At 40.6% G+C, this 18,298-nt stretch overlaps 1 protein-coding gene across 3 annotated transcripts in view; it reads right to left on the bottom strand.

Moving 5' to 3' along the window:
• Window positions 1-1,506: 1,506 nt before the first annotated feature.
• JAK2 (Janus kinase 2) overlaps window positions 1,507-18,298 on the bottom strand; it is a 274,226-nt gene continuing 257,434 nt past the window's right edge. For all 3 annotated transcript variants that reach the window (XM_063455097.1, XM_063455098.1, XM_063455099.1), the window contains exons 22-25: window positions 17,880-18,052; window positions 16,189-16,306; window positions 3,951-4,064; window positions 1,507-2,405 (exon numbers count right to left, since the gene is read on the bottom strand). In XM_063455097.1, coding sequence (XP_063311167.1) covers window positions 2,298-2,405; window positions 3,951-4,064; window positions 16,189-16,306; window positions 17,880-18,052 — 513 coding nt within the window. In that variant the 3' untranslated portion in view covers window positions 1,507-2,297. The remainder of the gene's footprint in view (window positions 2,406-3,950; window positions 4,065-16,188; window positions 16,307-17,879; window positions 18,053-18,298) is intronic.

The raw sequence follows: 18,298 nt of genomic DNA, 5'->3' as shown, positions 1-18,298 counted from the left end.
TGGCTGTAACTGGCACGGAGCTGGCTCCGATAATTTAGCTCTGGCGCTGGAGCTCAGACGAGACACGTCTGATCCGTTCGGCGTTCAGGCCCCCCCCCCGGCTCAATGTATTTATCATTCATTGACACTTTTACTCGAACACCAACCACACATGTAGTTGAATATGTTTCAGATGGGTCAATTACTCTAATAAATTTGATGTGTTTTTCCAAACTAACCCAGATGTTAAAAAAAAAAAAAAAGAAATATTAGCTGCCCCCCAAACGGAGCTTAGCCGTTTAAAATTCTGCCCAAAATAAATTATATCATACATACAAAGAACATTCAACAGAAATAGTAAGACATGTCAAATAAGGCAAAATGTAAATGTATGTAGAGGAAATAAAACCATCGATTGCAATACACTGAATTCATATTATTGTAAAAGGAATGTGAATTTTCACTGTAGATGAATTAAGTTATTCAATGTCAGAAGGCATGATCATATTTCACAAATTACTGAACTGCACACTCCTGAAAAGATTAAGCTCACTCTGAAACAGTTAAGCCCACATCTAAGTTTTGGTGTGTACATCAGGCTAAAAGGCATGCCCATCAACATAACATATCAAGTACTATATACAGAATTCAGAAGGCACAATGGCAAGTAACATTTAACACCCAAATCATGCTGTGAGTTTATCAACATGTGCAAAAACCTGAAAAAAAAAGTTTGTCCCAATGATTTGGATGGCATAAGAGCTATGCACAACACCCTAACAGGACAGCTACAATCAATCGTAGGTTCAAAACTATTGACAGAAATAAACTATTTTACACAACATCTGATTAACAGAGGGATGAACAAAAATGTTGACAATCAGATTGCTTTGCAAGAGGCATTAAAATATTATGACATTGAAATCAAATAATTTCTACATGTAATCTTTTATATTTAGAGGAAGCCATGCAGAGTATAGACAACGAAAATGTCTTATGAACAAAGGCAAATACATGCCTTTTTCATAATTCCATCACTTTACCATCACGCCCATTCCAAAATCACCTTAATATTTATTGGGAGAGACACGGCTTCCAAACACAATGAATATACTTCTACTAAGGGCTAGTGATCTCATTGATCTTTCTGCTACAATATAGTAAAAACAGAGTCTAATGCAGCTCGTTGTATCATGAACAACCACTAAAGTCATTTAGACCATTGTCTTGTTCAAATAATACATTTGGACAAGCTACTACCTGGGTGAAAATATTGAGCTACTATGCAGTTACATAGTTACTAATGACACAAAGCAGCATTGGCGTTTGCCAGGTACTTTTTATGAAACATATATTTGATAATTTCAGTAATACTAAAATCAAGGCTTCAAACCCTTTGATGATTAAGTTGGTTGCTTAAATGGAAATAAAATTCACACGGCCACCAAAAAAGTAAAGCATGTAATAACAGATGCACAGAGATTAATGGCAAGAAAGAAAGAAGAAAAAAAAAAAAAGTTTTTTTTCTTTTTTAAAACCACTGTACTCTGTATGGGTGTCTGTTTCAAACATATATTAAAAAGCACACGGGGAAACTAGGAAAATACACATATTTGATCCCTTTGTCCTGTAATATTTTAGAATGAGCCAAAACAAGCATTTTGTCAACATATCCTAATCATGTTTCTGACTGATTGGACAAGACTTGGACAGGCACATAGTTTTGTTAACAAAAGAAGCATATTAATCTTGTTCATATGCAAATGTATATAGAATGAACAGAACAATGTATGATCAGTATCTTTTATGAAAACAAAAGTCATGATGCTTAAGCCATGATGGCATGTAACTCAATTTCACACAAACTATACAAATATTATATGCAGGTTGCTAAGAAAAAGTCAAAATATATATTTTCAAACATGATAAAAGCAGGTTTTTGTGTACTGCCTCCGTATGGCACTGGCTATCTCAGAGTGGTTTTCTCTTAAGAAAAATAGAATTCTTTGTAATCAGGATATTGTCTATGGGCTTGATACAGCAATCTGTTAGAAACTGAAAGAAATTGTTCAGCTCAGAAAAGGAGCTTAGTTTGTAGTCTTTGTTGCAAAGTAAATGTGACTTCCAGAAAATGTGCAAGTGTTTAGTTTGCATTGTCCAATCCAACGCAAAGCATATTTGCACATACCACACACCAACAATCAATATTTTCAAAAAAATCTGCAGAAAGTTGCACTGAATGCACTGTTGTCCATGGTGGCTCATGAAGGTTATGTTCACAATGTACAGCCTCTTTAGGTCTTGTTAAGTCCCAGCCCTTAATCTCCCATACGTTCCTTGCATCTATCAACTTGAACTGAAAGATCTTTAAATGAAGGACGTAGACTGATGTTATTATTCCAGCAATCCATCATAATGGTATAAATCTAAGGAAGAAGCAACAAAAACAAAATAACATTGCAGTAAGCCAAAATATTTTTTTGTGATCTAATGGCTTGAAGAAGACTTCTGTATATCTAGTTTGCAATTACTCTGTAACCTTTCTTGTTAGAGCTCACTGCATGTACACAACTTACCCCCAATGTATTTGTATTTACTTTATATCTTAGATATTGTTTTTAATTTTATAAAATGTGTGGACCTTTCTGTAAATAAAGAGAATATGTTTGCATGCATATACACAGATAGAACCGATTCAATCTGCCAAGAGAATATTTGGCTATTTTATTCAAACTGGGCCATGCTAATATGCATTTCTCTCTACCTCCTTCTGTTTTTCCCTCCCAGATGCTGCGCACTATGACTTGTGGACACATTCAGAGGATTACTCCAGGGATCATTACCACTACAGCCCACTTCTAGAAATATCTTGGCCCGGTTACCCAGTGTTAATGCAAACCATTTAATAACAGGTTGCCCCCTGTAACCGGGTCCCCACTTGGCTCCTCTCAGCGCTAGTGATGCGCCTTCACCTTCTGTAGAGCTGCAGAAGCCGATCCAGTTTCCATTCATTGGCTTATAGTCAGCGGACCGTTTTCGGACAATAAGTGGCACACTGTGCATGAACATTTCCACATAAATGATGTTGGCCTGCCCAAGGCCAACGATGCCCTAATGATGCTGAAAAAGATGGAGTTACACCTCCAGCAACAGAGGGATTAAACTCTGTATGTGCAGTGTTTTATAGCAAAAAGCTGCATATAAAGACTCAAAGCACAGTGACCACGTCAAATAACTAAGGTGGCCATGGTGCTTGGAGTAAACCTCTAACATTTGCTAGGTTTTAGATATGCCTTGGAGTATAATTGCTATCAATGCTCAACTTAAAAGAACACTGCAGACACAAACATATTTTAAGGATCTAAGTATATGTGCAATTTTTGTTTGCCTCATTTATGCAGTTTTTCTTCTTCAGATTTAAATAAATAAAGGTTTTGCAGCTTACTGCGGCATAACCTCACTCCCTTTCCAAACCTCCTTTCAGAAAGCAACTTCCCTGTTAGAAGTACTCAGCCAAGCCAATTGGAAATTAGTGTAAGCGCGGTGGCTGCAATGTCTGCCCCATAGTCAATAACGGACCTATTATTATCTAACTCTCCAACTTAGCCTGGCTTTAAATACTATAAAGATAATAAGTGAAAAGTAATTGGTCAGCTCACACTCATCTCTCTTTTACTGAGCTACACTGTGTGCCTTTCAATCAGGAGGAAATTTATGAAAAGCAGCAAAGTTTTGTTCTTCTTCATTAAGATGTTTTAATGTGACAGCGTCAATGTGAGGCCCAAACATGTTGAATGCACTTAACTTGTGTTGGTGCCTAGAGTGTACTTTTATGAACCTATTCTAAGGGATAATCAGGATTTAGAAATACTGTAGTTTGTACACAATCTTTCACGCTAACTGGCATAGAGTAACACAAAGTTTGAAATGTAGCAAATGTGGTGCCTAGAATAAGGCAGGTACTGAAATACCTCAGAAGGACAACCATCAGGCTGTGGCAGCCTTCCATTGTTCTTGAGAAGCTCAATCAAATGGAACACAATCATCTGGCCTTGCTTATCACCTCCAATCATTCTCATGAACTCCTGAAACATAATAACAAACATGATTATAAAGCCAAATAATAGTTTTGTATGACAAATAATCTGGCCGTACAGAAGATTTTTAGCTCAACATAAATGCATAAAGAGGGAGCTTTAAAAAACAAACAAACACGTGTAGTTTAAATAGATTATAAACTTGGAAATGCTAACATTTAAAAAAAGAGCCATGTACTGAGCTCTGCATACGTATTTTTTTGACAATCTTTATTCAAACTTTTTTACATTTATTATTATTATTGCCATTTATATAGCGCCAACAGATTCCATAGCGCTTTACAATATTTTGAGAGGGGGGATGTAGCAATAAATAGGACAATTACAAGAAAACTTACAGGAACAATAGGTTGAAGAGGACCCTGCTCAAATGAGCTTACAAACTATAGGAGGTGGGGTATTAGAAACATTAGGACAGGAAATATCAAGTAGGGTGGGAGTGAAGCAAAGCTGGAGGAGAGAGCAAAGCACTGTCCCATAGGAGAGAGCAAGAGACAGGTATGTAAGGTAGAGATTACTCCGGGAGGTCATAAGCTTTCCTGAAGAGATGGGTTTTAAGGTCCTTCTTAAATGATTGAAGACTAGGGGAGAGTCTGATGGCAGTAGGCAAGCTATTCCATAGGAGAGGAGCTGCCCGCGAGAAGTCCTGCAAGCGCGAGTTGGCCGTACGGGTGCGAGGAGGTGGTCACAGGAAGAGCGGAGAGTACGAGGAGGGGCATACCTGTGGATCAGTGAAGAGATATAAGAGGGGCTAGAATTGTTCAGTGCTTTAAATGTATGGGTTAGCACTTTGAATTGACTCTTATAGGATACAGGAAGCCAATGTAAGGGCTGGCAGAGGGGTGAGGTGTGAGAGGACCGACTAGAAAGTTAAATCAGTCTAGCTGCAGCATTCATTACAGACTGTAGCGGGGCAATACGGCTTTTGGGGAGACCAATCAGGAGAGGGTTACAGTAATTCATGCGGGAAATTACTAGAGCATGGACAAGCTCCTTGGTAGCATCTTGCGTAAGAAAGGGGCGGATGCGGGCTATGTTTTTGAGTTGGAACCTACAGGACTTGGAAACAAACTGGATGTGAGACTCAAAGGTGAGACCAGAGACAAGTATGATGCCAAGACAGCGTGCTTGCAGGGATGGACTTATGTGAATATCACTGACTTGAAGGGAGAGCGAGAGAGGAGAATCAGTATTAGGAGGAGAAAAGACAAGGAGTTCAGTTTTAAAGAGGTTACGTTTCAGAAAGCGTGAGGACATCCAGTCAGAGATGCAAGAAAGGCAAGCAGTGACACGTTGCAGGACGGCAGGGGAGAGGTCCGGGGAGGAGAGGTATATCTGAGTGTCATCAGCGTACAGGTGGTAGTGGAATCCAAAAGAGGCAATAAGTTTACCAAGAGAGGCAGTATAAAGAGAAAATAGAAGGGGACCAAGGACAGAGACTTAGGGAACTCCAACCTAGACAGGAAGAGAGGAGGAGGTATCCTAGGAAAAGGAGACACTGAATGAGCGTTGGGAGAGATAGGAGGAAAACCAAGAGAGGACAGAGTCACAGAGACCGAGTGATTGAAGGGTTTGAAGGAGGAAAGCATGATCAACTGTGTCAAAGGCAGCAGAGAGGTCAAGGAGAATTAATATGGAGTAGTGACCTTTGGATTTAGCGGAGATTAGGTCATTAGTCACTTTGATAAGAGCAGTCTCAGTAGAGTGGAGAGGGCGGAAGCCAGACTGAAGAGGGTCAAGGAGAGAGTTGGAATTAAGGAAGTGAGACACACGGGTAAAGACAAGTCTTTTCAAAAGCTTTGATGAGGAAGGGAGCAGGGATATGGGACGATAGTTAGAGGGGGAGGATGGGTCAAGAGATGTTTTTTTTCAGGATAGGTATTACAGTGATAATAAAGAGTAACAGAACTATAAGGAAGATTACTTATCACAATTAAATAATGTCAGACTGCAGCACAGATGCAAATTCAAGTTTGGTGTCAGGTGATAGTCGTAAGCCACATAAAGGCCATAAGACCACATCATCAGCTGTAAATACAACATGCACAAGAACTAAAAAAAAATACCACCACCGCGCAACCAGACTTAACACCTTGTTTGATTGCTACCTCCTGTCCTGTTATGTTTTACGCCCCACCTCCTATAGACTGTAAGCTCGTTTGAGCAGGGTCCTCCTCAACTTATTGTTCCTGTACGTTTTCTTGTAATTGTCTCATTTATTGGTAAATCTCCCCCTTTGATAATATTGTAAAGTGCTACGGAATATGCTGGCGCTATATAAATACCAGTAATAATAATAATAACTAGAAAACTGACTGGGCCCTGGGCCTGAAATAGTATTCTATGCATACAAACCCTTCTTCAGCAGTGTGTGAATCAAATAATCTTCAGAATATAAAAACTAGCAGCTGGAAGCCTGAACAGAGTGCAGAGGAAGTGAGTCAGTGTTTAAAGGAACACTCCAGACCCCTAAAGCACTTGTGTGAAGAGTCTCTACTCTTTTTAATTTTACAAGTACAGATGTCAATAGAAATTGACACTTTAATAAATAAACCTTGCTACACCACCATGGCTGTCAATTAATTGGTCATGTTATTTCCTGGTATTGTTGTTCAGTGGAGCTAAACTCAAGAGGCAGCAATTGCCCAGAACAGCTGCCATGTAAAGACTTCTCATTAAGCTGCATTGTGAAGTCTGTGATTGGACAGCCACAGAAAGTCTGGTCTAGGAAGACGGGCAGGGCTTGTTATAACTGCAGACAAGAGATCTCTAGGATTTCAAAAGATGTTCAAACAAGGTTAAATCCCTATAAACCTGTTCCCTGCACAGCAACTGTGAATAGCAGAATTTCTTCACAATGAAGGCTCAAATTAGCTCTGGAGCAACAGACCTTTGACTAAAAGATTTTACTTTAGGGGCAGTAGAGGATCTGGTGTAGGAGACATGTTTCCAGTCCAGATCCTGAGAATCTGAGCCAATGGAGAACTTAAGGAGACATCCCTAGGGATAGCATCGGAGGTGTCCCAAGCAACCGTGGGTTTTCCACAAAAAAAAACTAACAAAAAAACACAATCCATCTGCATATACAGCCACTTTATGAACCAAATTCCTGTGTATAAATCCACCAATACAGGGAGTGCAGAATTATTAGGCAAGTTGTATTTTTGAGGATTAATTTTATTATTGAACAAAAACCATGTTCTCAATGAACCCAAAAAACTCATTAATATCAAAGCTGAATATTTTTGGAAGTAGTTTTTAGTTTGTTTTTAGTTATAGCTATTTTAGGGGGATATCTGTGTGTGCAGGTGACTATTACTGTGCATAAATATTAGGCAACTTAACAAAAAACAAATATATACCCATTTCAATTATTTATTTTTACCAGTGAAACCAATATAACATCTCAACATTCACAAATATACATTTCTGACATTCAAAAACAAAACAAAAACAAATCGGTGACCAATATAGCCACCTTTCTTTGCAAGGACACTCAAAAGCCTGCCATCCATGGATTCTGTCAGTGTTTTGATCTGTTCACCATCAACATTGCGTGCAGCAGCAACCACAGCCTCCCAGACACTGTTCAGAGAGGTGTACTGTTTTCCCTCCTTGTAAATCTCACATTTGATGATGGACCACAGGTTCTCAATGGGGTTCAGATCAGGTGAACAAGGAGGCCATGTCATTAGATTTTCTTCTTTTATACCCTTGCTTGCCAGCCACGCTGTGGAGTACTTGGACGCGTGTGATGGAGCATTGTCCTGCATGAAAATCATGTTTTTCTTGAAGGATGCAGACTTCTTCCTGTACCACTGCTTGAAGAAGGTATCTTCCAGAAACTGGCAGTAGGACTGGGAGTTGAGCTTGACTCCATCCTCAACCCGAAAAGGCCCCACAAGCTCATCTTTGATGATACCAGCCCAAACCAGTACTCCACCTCCACCTTGCTGGCGTCTGAGTCGGACTGGAGCTCTCTGCCCTTTACCAATCCAGCCACGGGCCCATCCATCTGGCCCATCAAGACTCACTCTCATTTCATCAGTCCATAAAACCTTAGAAAAATCAGTCTTGAGATATTTCTTGGCCCAGTCTTGACGTTTCAGCTTGTGTGTCTTGTTCAGTGGTGGTCGTCTTTCAGCCTCTTACCTTGGCCATGTCTCTGAATATTGCACACCTTGTGCTTTTGGGCACTCCAGTGATGTTGCAGTTCTGAAATATGGCCAAACTGGTGGCAAGTGGCATCTTGGCAGCTGCACGCTTAACTTTTCTCAGTTCATGGGCAGTTATTTTGCGTCTTGGTTTCTCCACACGCTTCTTGCGACCCTGTTGACTATTTTGAATGAAACGCTTGATTGTTCGATGATCACGCTTCAGAAGCTTTGCAATTTTAAGAGTGCTGCATCCCTCTGCAAGATATCTCACTAGTTTTGACTTTTCTGAGCCTGTCAAGTCCTTCTTTCGACCCATTTTGCCAAAGGAAAGGAAGTTGCCTAATAATTATGCACACCTGATATAGGGTGTTGATGTCATTAGACCACACCCCTTCTCATTACAGAGATGCACATCACCTAATATGCTTAATTGGTAGTAGGCTTTCGAGCCTATACAGTTTGGAGTAAGACAACATGCATAAAGAGGATGATGTGGTCAAAATACTCATTTGCCTAATAATTCTGCACTCCCTGTATGGTTGTTCTGTCTTATCACGTCTAAAAGATGTTCCAGGGTCAGGGCGAAAAGCAGAGGTAAAAAAAGGGCAGTGCTGTCTGGTACATTTACCATCCTAAAGGGCCCCATATACGTGCATTCTGACATTTATACAAGGAAGAGATCCAAGAACGAATCTTAACCCAAATCCCATTTGCAAGAGGGTTGCTCTCATAAGGGCCCAGTCCAGCCAGTCAAATCCCTTCTCAGCATCTATGGATAAAAGCAACAGAGATCTCCCATGTTTCCTAGCTAAGTGCTAAATAGTAAAGGAGTGTTGTCTCTTGCCTCCTAAACTGGTATAAACCCAGACTGATCTGGGTGGACTAGGCCTGGTAGAAGGGAGTGCATGTGAGACGTTAACATTTTAGAGACCAGTGTGGTATTTACATACATGTTCCCACAGGTAAGAAATTGAGCGCTCAGGTTAATTTACGAAGTAGTGAGGGTCTAAACTGCTTGTAGTAGGTGCAGTAGGAGTCATCAAAACCCAGGGCTCTACCTGATTTTGAAGTTTTTCATTGCTGCTCAAATATCATCAGTTATTGTGGTGTCCAATGATTTGGCCACCTCTGATGTTATTGTTTTGGGAATGCAAAGAGAAAGTTAGTGCTCCAATTGCTGCAAGCGAGTCTGGTCAGTTGTGGGGTCATGAGAAGGGGAGATATAGTGTGAGGAACAATAGGAATTCAATTCTCTAGAAATAGTGCCGGGAAAGGGAGTGGAGTAGCCTCAAGGGTGTTCAATGCTATCACTCTGAGTGCAACAAGTCTGCCCCTTGAAGCGCTGTAATAGAAAAAACTACCTGCTCTCTGGCTCACTCTCATAGCCCAGCACCTGAACGTTGATATGTCTGAGAAAATAATAGCAACTCATGATTTTTTTTTTCATTTGTGCTACCAAGTTACTACAAAAGTAGCCCACTGGGAATGTATGGCTTCACAGTCTGAGTACAAAGCCATCTTTAAAATGGGTTACTTGGAGAAATGCTATAGACATTTGTAGGTGAATAAGGTCTCATAAAAGTGTATATAGTTGCTCTGGGACATTCAACCCCCTACAGGAAAAAAAAATGATGGAACTGGGCTGGTTGACATGTTATGGGGAAAAATATGCAGAATCACCACAATTGTGAGATGGGCAACGTGACCGAACACTCTGCAGCTAGGGACAGCTCCAGTTACATAGCTAAATAATGCTCTGACCCTAACACAATAGTAATAACCAAACTGAGGCAGAACAAAAAAAAAAAAAATAATTTCTTAGCTATTACCATTGACCTCCAGTAACAAGGGTGATAATGACAGTAAATATTAACTTGATAAATGTTATTAAATAGGAGTACATGGGGGGGGAGGGGAGGCAGAGCTAGCAGAGGACCAGAGCGGGCGCTTTCATTTAAGCTCTGTGCTTTACTCTACGAACTATTCGATTTAAGGTGGGATTTGGGCACTCGCCCAATTGCAAATCCTAATTGTGATATTGGATGTCAGAAAGCAAAGAAACAGAAGGCTGATAAAGACCCTACCAGCCAGGATATCGGGGATCTCCTGCGGAGCTTGCAAAGGACAGCATCGGACAAGAAGTGATGAGAGGGATACTTATTAAATGGGGTGCCAGAATTAAAAGTGATAGGTGAGCCAAAATTCAAACCCTTACAAAACTTATTGATATTGAATAACGATCCATAAGAACATCCCGACTCCAGAAATCTTTGATCACCTCATGGCTAGACGTATGGAGCTTCGCTCATTGCTCTCCCTTAACCCATACCGAGCAACTCAGCTCATGCGTAGTATGTTTTACTCCCATGGTAACAAGAGAGGGAAGCTGTTGGCCAGAGCCCTTAAACATAAATTCGAAAAACGTACATTGCAAAAGTAAAATCTATTGGAAGCTCCCTGCGCAATACCATGAAAGAAGAAGCAACAGATGAATTTAGTTCCTTTAACCATAGATTACATAACCTCCCACTACCTGAGAGATCTAAACCCAACCATTGAACATACCTTGCTAAACATTATAGAGGTGTCACTATTTGGAGACACCTCTTAGAAGCCTTAAAAAATATGATGGTAGAATCCTCCTTGCCTCCCTCTATGCTACGAGCGACAATAACAGTTATACCTTAACCAGGGAAAGACCCCAAGTGTTGTAGCAATTACCAACCGATTTCTCTGATCAATTTGGATCTTAAAATCTTTGCCGAGTTGATAGACAATCGCCTCAGGCCTCATATGCCTGGGCTAGTCCACTCTGACCAATCGGGCTTCATCCCAGGTAGATATGCCAAGGACACTACTACCAAGATTATTAAAGATATCCATGGGGCAAAGGTCATGTATATACCCACAGTACTCCTGTCCATTGACGCTGAAACAGTGTTTGACAGAGTGGACTGGTCCTATCTATTTCAGACACTAGAGACACTGGGGCGAGGCTGGATTCAGGCATTGTATAGGGGCCCGTGTGAGGGTCAATGGCAACCTCTCCCTAGCATTTGCAATTGATAATGGGACGAGGCAGGGGTGCCCACTGTTGCCACTGCTTTTCGTAATTGCCATTGAGACATTTTTAAATGCAATCAGGATGAACTAGCAAAATAAGGGTTACCCACACACAGAGGGCGGAGCGAAAGTAGCAGTGTTTGCAGATGACGTCCTTTTTATTCTTACTGACCCTGCCCAGCCTCTACACCATGTTCCAAAAGAAGTGGAGAGGTTTAGCTCTTTCTCGAACTTTAAAGTCAATGCGGGGAAGTGCGAGATACTGGGAATAAACATAAGAGATAGGCAGAACTGCAACAGTTCTTTCCATATCAGTGGGCAACAAAGGGACTGAAATATATGGGTGTGTACTTAACAGCAGAGACAACTGGACTATACAAAGCGAACTATCCACCATTACTAGAGGAGATAAATCAGATCTTCATAACTGGGACAGACTCAACTTCTCATTACTAGGCAGAATAAATATTCTCAAAATGATGACGTTGCCCAAATTATTATATCTGTTCCAGCGCCTACCTGTCTCCATACCTAGGGCCTTTTACACCACCCTTAAGCACATCTTCCTTGCGTTCATATGGGGCCAAAAAAGTGCCTGAATTGCCTATAGCGTACAGACGGAAAGATTAGATAGGGGGGAGGGCATGGGCCTACTGAATATGTACCACTACTATTTGGTAGTGGTGTTTAGCAGAATGCGTGACTGGAAGGTGGGAATTATGATGAAATCGTGGCATGCACTGGAACAGTGTTATGCCACAGTACCTCTGGCCACTCTTCCCTGGCAAACCTGTAGTGTTAATAGGCTAGTAAGGCAGCCTCACCCACTGATTCCAACGTTCTCCATAGATGGCGACAATACAAACATAACTGGCGACTTTCTCCAAGCCTCTCACCCATTTTCCTCTTAGCGGACAAACCTGACGAGGGAGAGAGGTCCTGCAGGACCTGGTAGGAGACAAAAATCCCCCACTATCTGCAGTTTTGAAGGGAACTGGAGTGCCCACTATACAGGAATTCATAGTAACTAAACGCCACTATTCCCTACTAGACAACCTGAGATTCACACAATTGAAAGGATTCCAAAAGGCAATCATAATCCCGCATAGGACACAGTGACTGCACCCCAGATAGATAGAGGGGCTGCCTATCAAGCATGGATCGATTGATACAGCTTGGAGCAGGGGGACAGGAAGTGTCATACTTCCAGAGGAAATGGATGAGTAACCTGCATGTACAACTGTCCGATACAGATTGGAAATGGGTCTTTAAAAGGGTAATGGTCAGACGGCGATCATGACAACCCACCACAACCACACACTTATCCTACTACCATCGCACTCCAGCAGCGAAACAAATGTGGCCAGCTGACCGCTAGAATGCAAACTGCAAAAACAAAACTGAAGATCCTAGGACCAATCCCCCCCCCCCACCTTCTCCTTTCTGTAACCCCATCCTAATGAAACGAAGGCATAACTAGCAACATTAGGCAAAGACACCCCCACAACACAAGGGGACAAATGTCCGAAGATAAAATACACCCATAACGCAACATGGATGGGCCCGCGGCCATGAAATAGGCACGGTAACAAAACCCCCTGCCACCAAGCCCGTCACAACCACACGACACCACCCACCGAAGCCAAGAAGACGTCAAGTTAATATTAAGGGGACGAGGTGACCTTCTCTAAACAGAACATAACCTAGACGACAACACAAAACCTAACAGGTCAGGTATCCGAGTTCCAGAGTTACCCTTTACTTTTTCAGGAACACACCCAATACGGTGTCTCCTGACTTAGAACCCCACGACTACATAACAAAGATGACAGTAAAACATAAGACAAAGACAATTGACAGACAGCAGCCATAAGAAAAACATCAATGATCGAAAGGACAGGCCTTTCAAAAACCAAATGTACCTCTAACCAAATCATTGTCTTCTCTTTGTACCTGTACAGTTTCATTGTACCTCATGTAATTTGGCTTTTGCACAAGCCCAAGTTCTGTTTTCAAGTTGTATTGTATGTCAATGCAAAAATAAAGAATGATTAAAAAAAAAAAAAAAAAAAAAAAAGGGTAATGGTCACCTCAGGAAGTCTAGCTAGGAGAGAATCCTATTACAAACGAGTAACGAGATGGTATAGGACCCCAGTACACCTACATGCTATCAAGCCCTCACTCAGTGACAAATGCTGGAGGTGTGGGGAAACAAGGGGTGCAATATAGAACATATTTGGTGGTTCTGTCGAGATATCCAGACCTACTGGAACCAGGTTATAGCAATTATAGACAAAGTTATACCACTCCCAATGACACTAAAACCATCCCAGGTATTATTGGGCTGGCCTAAAAGGTTCCCAGACAGACATAGGCCAACACTTCTGTGGTTGCTGCTGGTTGAAGCAAATGCCCTCACACCAGTACATTGGAGATCAATGGAAAGTGGAAAACAAGTATATATGTAAAAAGTTAAGTACTCTCGGAGCACTAAATTGTACAATTTATATATAAGGGCAAAAAATTAAATATAGCCCTATTTAATTACAAATTGATGATGTACTATGTACAGAATTAATATATATTCCAGCTACACACTTTAATGTGTTCCCTTCACCACACAATATAAATAGTTCGAAAAAATATTACAAGAAGTGGAGCGACATTTAGGTGATAAACCACATGCAACAAAGATTTAGAAAATGAAGGAATGGGTATACTTATACTATATAGAAAATTAAGCCTCATTATGTCCTGACGAAGCCGTCTGTGCACGGCGAAACGCGTAGACGACGTCAACACGCACGGAAGGTGGGAGGAGCCAAGCGAAAGCCGGGAAAATCTTTGAACGCCACTTTGCAAGGAAACAGATCAGTGAATCAGCTGGCAGCGTGGACTCCCACCAGACGACGTCAACATGCACGGAAGGTGGGAGGAGCCAGGCAGAAGCCGGGAAAAATTTGAACGGCGATTGCAATAGAGCGGATCAGCTGGCAATATGGACTCCATTTCATACCTCGCCTGACTAATCTCGTATGAGACATCTCTCACTGTGGGAAAGCGTGTTTATGAGTCACGGGCACAAATACCATTGCACTCACCACCATATCTAGTAAGCAGTCATCTGTTTACCAATTTTGTTTTATTTAACTGTTGTGCACCTTATATTTTTTAATGATTTATGTGTAGATTGATTTTATGATTAAAATTATTAAGTGTATAAATGTGTTGAGTAGCACTGTATGAAAGGTGCAATTTATACATCATATATACAGATCTGCACTATTACTATCTTAATTCTCTTTTTTATCCATGTAAACATATGAATCTGATCGTGTGACTACTATCCATTGAAGAGTATAAGTATACCCATTCCTTCATTTTCTAAATCTTTGTTGCATGTGGTTTGGGGTTTATCACCTAAATGTCGCTCCACTTCTTGTAATATTTTTTCGGAAAGTGGAAAACACGCATACCCTAGAAGAGCTGCATTGGGCGTGTGTGTATTAATGGTATACGTTCAATGTGTCATTACTGTTGAATGATATGGCAAAGTGAAAATATGTGGTAATGAATTTACATGATAATAACGCAGATGGGCATACACTGCTAGTTGTAACCCCACTTGATTACTCGCGGTCACTATGCTATGTACCTCATTGTGTCGAGAACACTTGTTGACTGTATATCTAGATGGATGTCAGATTTTAGATTGTATGCAATTCTTGACATGACCTATGTAATTTGGAATAAAACCAAACTAAATTTAAAAAAAAGATCACAATAGCCAGGGAACCGGTGACGACAAATTTGCTGAAAATCATGCTGACTGAACGCCAGCAGAACATAGCGGCTGACATGGCCTACTTTAAGGACACCATCAAAGGCACCACCTCTAGGTTTGCACTTTTTGAGGCCTCCACACAAGCACCAACGACACAAGGCTTATCTCTGTGGAGCAGAAAGTTGCTGATCTCCTGTGACAGCAGCTCACTACTATCGAGAGAGTTGACGCAATAGAGGATCAAAGGAGTAGATACAACCTGAAAGTTCAAGGTATTTCAGAGTCTGTGGGCTCCGAGGAAAGCTTTAATCACAATGAGGACTACCAGCGCATGAAGATTAGCACTGATCTGTCAAAGCATTGTTGTTTCATGTGAAATGTTTGATTAGGAATCAGATAGGGGCACTATCTTACTTCAAGATGCACTACCTTGGAGATTCACAGACAAGTAGATAAAGTCATCCCATCTGGCCTGATCGTGTCCCTGTTGTAACCATCTTGAGACAACACGATCATAATTATCTCACATAAATGATGAGACCTCTGTCCCGATCTCATATCAAAAATGCATTATAAAGCATGTGATAGAGCATACAGACTGTATGCAAAGAGGGTGGGCAATACATACAATGCAGTACACTGTGCATCTTAAGGTATGTCTTTAGCTGTCAGGTTTGGCAATAATATACAAATTACAGATGCCAAGACTTGTGTTGAAAAGGGGGAATATGGCATTGACGTTAAAAAGTACTGAAGTTTTAGATGGAGGTGCTTCATCCATTAGTTACAAATATCATAGTTACCGATATTTGCTAACATTTTATATATCAGGAATACAAAGTGAATTCAAACTGGTCACATTTTATGTAAAAATAGCCAATTTAGAAAAAGCTGCCTCTGAGAATTTTTTCCAATTCGGCTAAATTTACATAAAATGTAAAATTTAAATTGTGAATATTCATTCTTTAGTGAATAATCCCATAGGATCAGATATGTGAGCTAGAATAGAAGAAGCTTTGTAATCATTACCAGTTTTTTGGGAGATTTATGTGATGTAGAATACAGTCAGTATACAAAGTTTGAGAGAGAAACATCAAGACATACTGACCGAAGGAGGGCTTTTATTTTTCTCGCTGTATGTGAAGAGCTCATATAAAACCACACCAAAACTCCAGACATCTGAAGCCACAGAAAATTTGCTTTCGGTCAAAGATTCTGGTGCATACCTATGGGATACAATGTGGAAACCTGAATACACATGCTACTACAGCAAATACAGCTTTAACGTTCAACATAGATTCCAACTCCGTTAACCAGCAATAAGTGTTTTTTTTTTGTTTTTTTTTTTTTAAAGGGACTACTTTGTCTTATGTATTTTCCTACACTTGACCAGCTCAAGTGGGTCAGAGAAATTTCCCCACAATACTCACCCTTTCCTTCTTGATCTCGTGATGACTGCTTTCACTGTTCCCGAACGTCCTTTCATTTAGATAGAAGGCCGGCAAAACTACAGAATTTCGTCCTAACAGAATGAGAACAGTTTGTCCATTCGTGTTAGGACGCAATTCAAAACTTTGTCCAGATCAGAATTTCATTCGAATGAATGAAACGCCTATTCTATTCGTGGGGGCAGGGGGACAATAGGTAATTTAGGGCTCCCACCCGCCGCTGATGGGTGGCGACCAGGGGGACAATATGTCTCCCCCTTATTGTCATTTAGGGCCCCCACCCGCCGCTCATGGGTGGGGGCCGGGGTCAGGACAATTTTCTTTTAGGGCCCCCACTCGAATGAAATTCTGATCCGAACAAAGTCCCGAATTGCGTCCTAACACAAATGGACAAGCTGTTCTCATTCTGTTAGGACGAAATTCTGTAGTTTCGCAGGCATTCTGTCTAAATGACAGGACGTTTGGGAATAGTGAAAGCAGGCATCGCTAGATCACAGAGGAAAGGGTGAGTAGTGTGGGGAAATTTCTCTGACCCACTTGAGCTGGTCAAGTGTAGGAAAAATACTTAAGACAAAGTAGTCACTACTTTGTCTTATGTTTTAAATAAAACTGGAACAGATATGAAAAAAAGAAGAACAGATCCTGAGAAAGGGAGAGAAGAGGAAGCGATTAGGTTAAGGTAAGTTCGGCATGACAGTACCGCTTTAAGGATTCAAAAATGGTGCCAACTGATCTAGCTTTTCTGAGAAGTCAAATCAAGTGGAGTATATAAAAATGCTGAAATAACCAATGTATTTCTGGCAACCAATGGAGATATAAAAGCCAATGGAGATTAAAAAAAAAAAAAGCGTGAAACAGAACACTCTTCTGTTAAAAAAAGATGTGCAAAGATTGATAAATACGTTGCATCGCTGAAAAAAATGGCGAATGTTCAAAAATGTCTTAGTTTGCAAGCGAATCAATAGATTAAAAAAACAAAAACCTGAAGTTGTTATAAGGTTCCAGGAGATCCCTGGCATCTGCTTACCTCTAGAGGTCAAACTGTTTACAAACAATTTAACCCCAAAGCCTTCAATCCAGCTCTGCTTATGCTTTGCCTCTGTTCTTCTGCTTCTTTCTGATTCTTGAAAAAGGACACCATTAAGAATCGAAGAGAAAAGAACAGGGGCTCTGGATTCAAGGGTTTGGGATTAAACGGTTTGTGATACGTTTGACTTTGCGTCTCCATGTGCCTGCTGCTTTTGTCATGTTATTTATAAAAATAAATAAAAAGTAATTTACAGAAAATGTAACAAAAACAAACAGAACTGGGTTGCAATGCTAGAACACCATAATTACGGATTTCACATACCAGAATATTGGACTTTCACCTGGTTCTTTAACTTTGTAATATTCTTTGTCTTGTGGTAGTACTTTGGTTAATCCAAAATCTCCAATTTTCACTCGGTTTTCATTTTCCACCAAAACATTCCTGGTTGCTAAATCTCGGTGAATGTACCTTTTGATTGTGAGATATTCCATGCCCTGCAGGATCATTAGAAAAATAGGAAGTTACATCATGTTTATTTGAGTTTTGAATATTTGAGCAACTTGGACTGACTACCTTAGTCAGCCTCCCTCCTTTTCCTCACAAAGTACCTGGAGCAATTATAGTAGCTCACCCAAACACCAGCTTAGTCTTGATGAAGGGTGAAAGAGAACATTTCACTGAACCAATTCACACTTATTTATATACAACCAATGTGTATTGAACCGACAGGGTGTGATCCA

The sequence above is a fragment of the Pelobates fuscus genome, chromosome 5 (assembly GCF_036172605.1).
Source record: "Pelobates fuscus isolate aPelFus1 chromosome 5, aPelFus1.pri, whole genome shotgun sequence".
NCBI classification, from domain to species: Eukaryota; Metazoa; Chordata; class Amphibia; order Anura; family Pelobatidae; genus Pelobates; species Pelobates fuscus.
The sequence above is the reverse complement of the archived record's forward strand: the minus strand, read 5'-3'. Positions and strand labels throughout refer to the sequence as shown.